We start from the raw sequence: 1,660 nt of genomic DNA on the forward strand, positions 1-1,660 counted from the left end.
TGGCTTTTAATCCCCTTTCTCCTGCTCTTCCCGCTTGCTACTTTGGGCATCCCTGAGTTGTCTCTCCTCACCTGTAACCCTGGGGCTGACTGAAAGTACTATGGACTGCTAAAAGAACTAACAAATCTGTCCTGGAAGAAGTGCAGCCGGGCTTTCCTTATTTTACACCACGCTCTATGCATAATTTGTTATGATCTACATAATCAAATGGTTTTGCATAGTCAATGAAACATAAGTAAACATCTCTCTGGTATTCTCTGCTTTCAGCCAAGATCCCTCTGACATTAGCAAAGATACCCCTTGTTCCACGTTCTATTCTGTATCCAGCTTGAATTTCTGGCCGTTCCCTGCCAAAGTATGGCCGCAACCACTTTTTAATTATCTTCAGCAAAAATTGAATTCATAACTGCTCTTGATAAACATCAAAATACCTTGAAAACTTCCCATTTAGAAATGATGCAAGTATGTTTATTATGATCACACATAAGAAGTCTAATAACTGTAAATATTTCACAAAATATCTGAACTGTGATTGTTTTGGTTACCTAGTACCGCCCTGACAGGAATATACCACAAATGTGGATGGCCTTAACAAACAGGAGTTTATTCTTAAAATTTGGAGGCTTTAAGTCCAAGTTCAAAGTGCCAAGCTCTAGGGGCTGGGTGAAAGCCCCTCAATCTTGGGGTCCAGCTCTGTCTCCTGCTCCTGGCCCACTGGAGCTAGAGGCATTTCTTCACTCAGACAGTTGGCTGCTGGCTGCTGAGGCTGAGAAACCCCAAGGTTGACAAGTGAAAAGGCACAGTGCTGATATTACCAAACTACATGGCAGGCCATTAACTTAAGTCCATTGTAAGTCCCAGGGTTGGCAGCGCATAGCAGGCTGCTGAGCATTGACACGGCTACATGCAGAGTCTAAGCTTGCCATATGCTAGAGACCATTTCCAAGGTGGCTCCTTATATACGGGAAGCAGACCGCATACCCAAAGACAGCTACTCAGCTGCTCACAGTAGATCCCACTATGGAGTTGATTACCAGTCTCATCATGGGGAATACTACATCCAGCTGCCCAGCCACTCAACTAGGCCCAGCCAAGTTGACATAGAAGCTTAACTACCATAATGATGGAGAAAATTAAAGTACAAACTTGCATCTCTCCTTTCTCATCAGGTTTAGCTGGTTTTGCAGCCTCAGTAGCTGAATTCTTCAAGCTCTCTTTGCTGCAACGCAGAAGTACTTCTACTACATATAAAGGATCCAGTTCACCAGAATTAGGCTAGGGAAACAAAATAAAAGCAATTAGTTCATTAATTTTTAAAACTTGGCCCCACATATATACTGGGACTATATTCTCAGCATTTAGGACTATGCCTAGCAAACAGTGTGCAGTAAATGTTTATTTCATAAAGTAAAGGCATCCCCTCTGCATTCTTCAAAATGCTCCACTAGATAAGAAAATACAGAATTCTAATTTAAAAGTATGACCATTCAGAAATTATCAAGTGTGATATAAAATACTACTTTTGTCTCTAATGATTAGTTCATAATTCTGTTTAATGTCAAACCAAAATGTGACAAAGAAATTAAATGATCAGTATGAGAAAATGGGAGCTCTGGTAGCATAGTGGCTAAGACACTTGCCTGCTAACCAGACGGCTGGC

The 1,660-nt window shown here is 41.4% G+C and overlaps 1 protein-coding gene across 1 annotated transcript in view; it reads right to left on the minus strand.

Annotated features, from left to right (window-relative positions):
• MTREX (Mtr4 exosome RNA helicase) overlaps window positions 1–1,660 on the minus strand; it is a 158,440-nt gene that overhangs the window by 79,863 nt on the left and 76,917 nt on the right. Inside the window, exon 19 of the mRNA XM_007944182.2 lies at window positions 1,147–1,275. Coding sequence (XP_007942373.1) covers window positions 1,147–1,275 — 129 coding nt within the window. The remainder of the gene's footprint in view (window positions 1–1,146; window positions 1,276–1,660) is intronic.

This window comes from Orycteropus afer, unplaced genomic scaffold, assembly GCF_000298275.1.
Source record: "Orycteropus afer afer isolate SDZICR_OR568_19922 unplaced genomic scaffold, OryAfe1.0 scaffold00122, whole genome shotgun sequence".
Taxonomy (NCBI): domain Eukaryota; kingdom Metazoa; phylum Chordata; class Mammalia; order Tubulidentata; family Orycteropodidae; genus Orycteropus; species Orycteropus afer.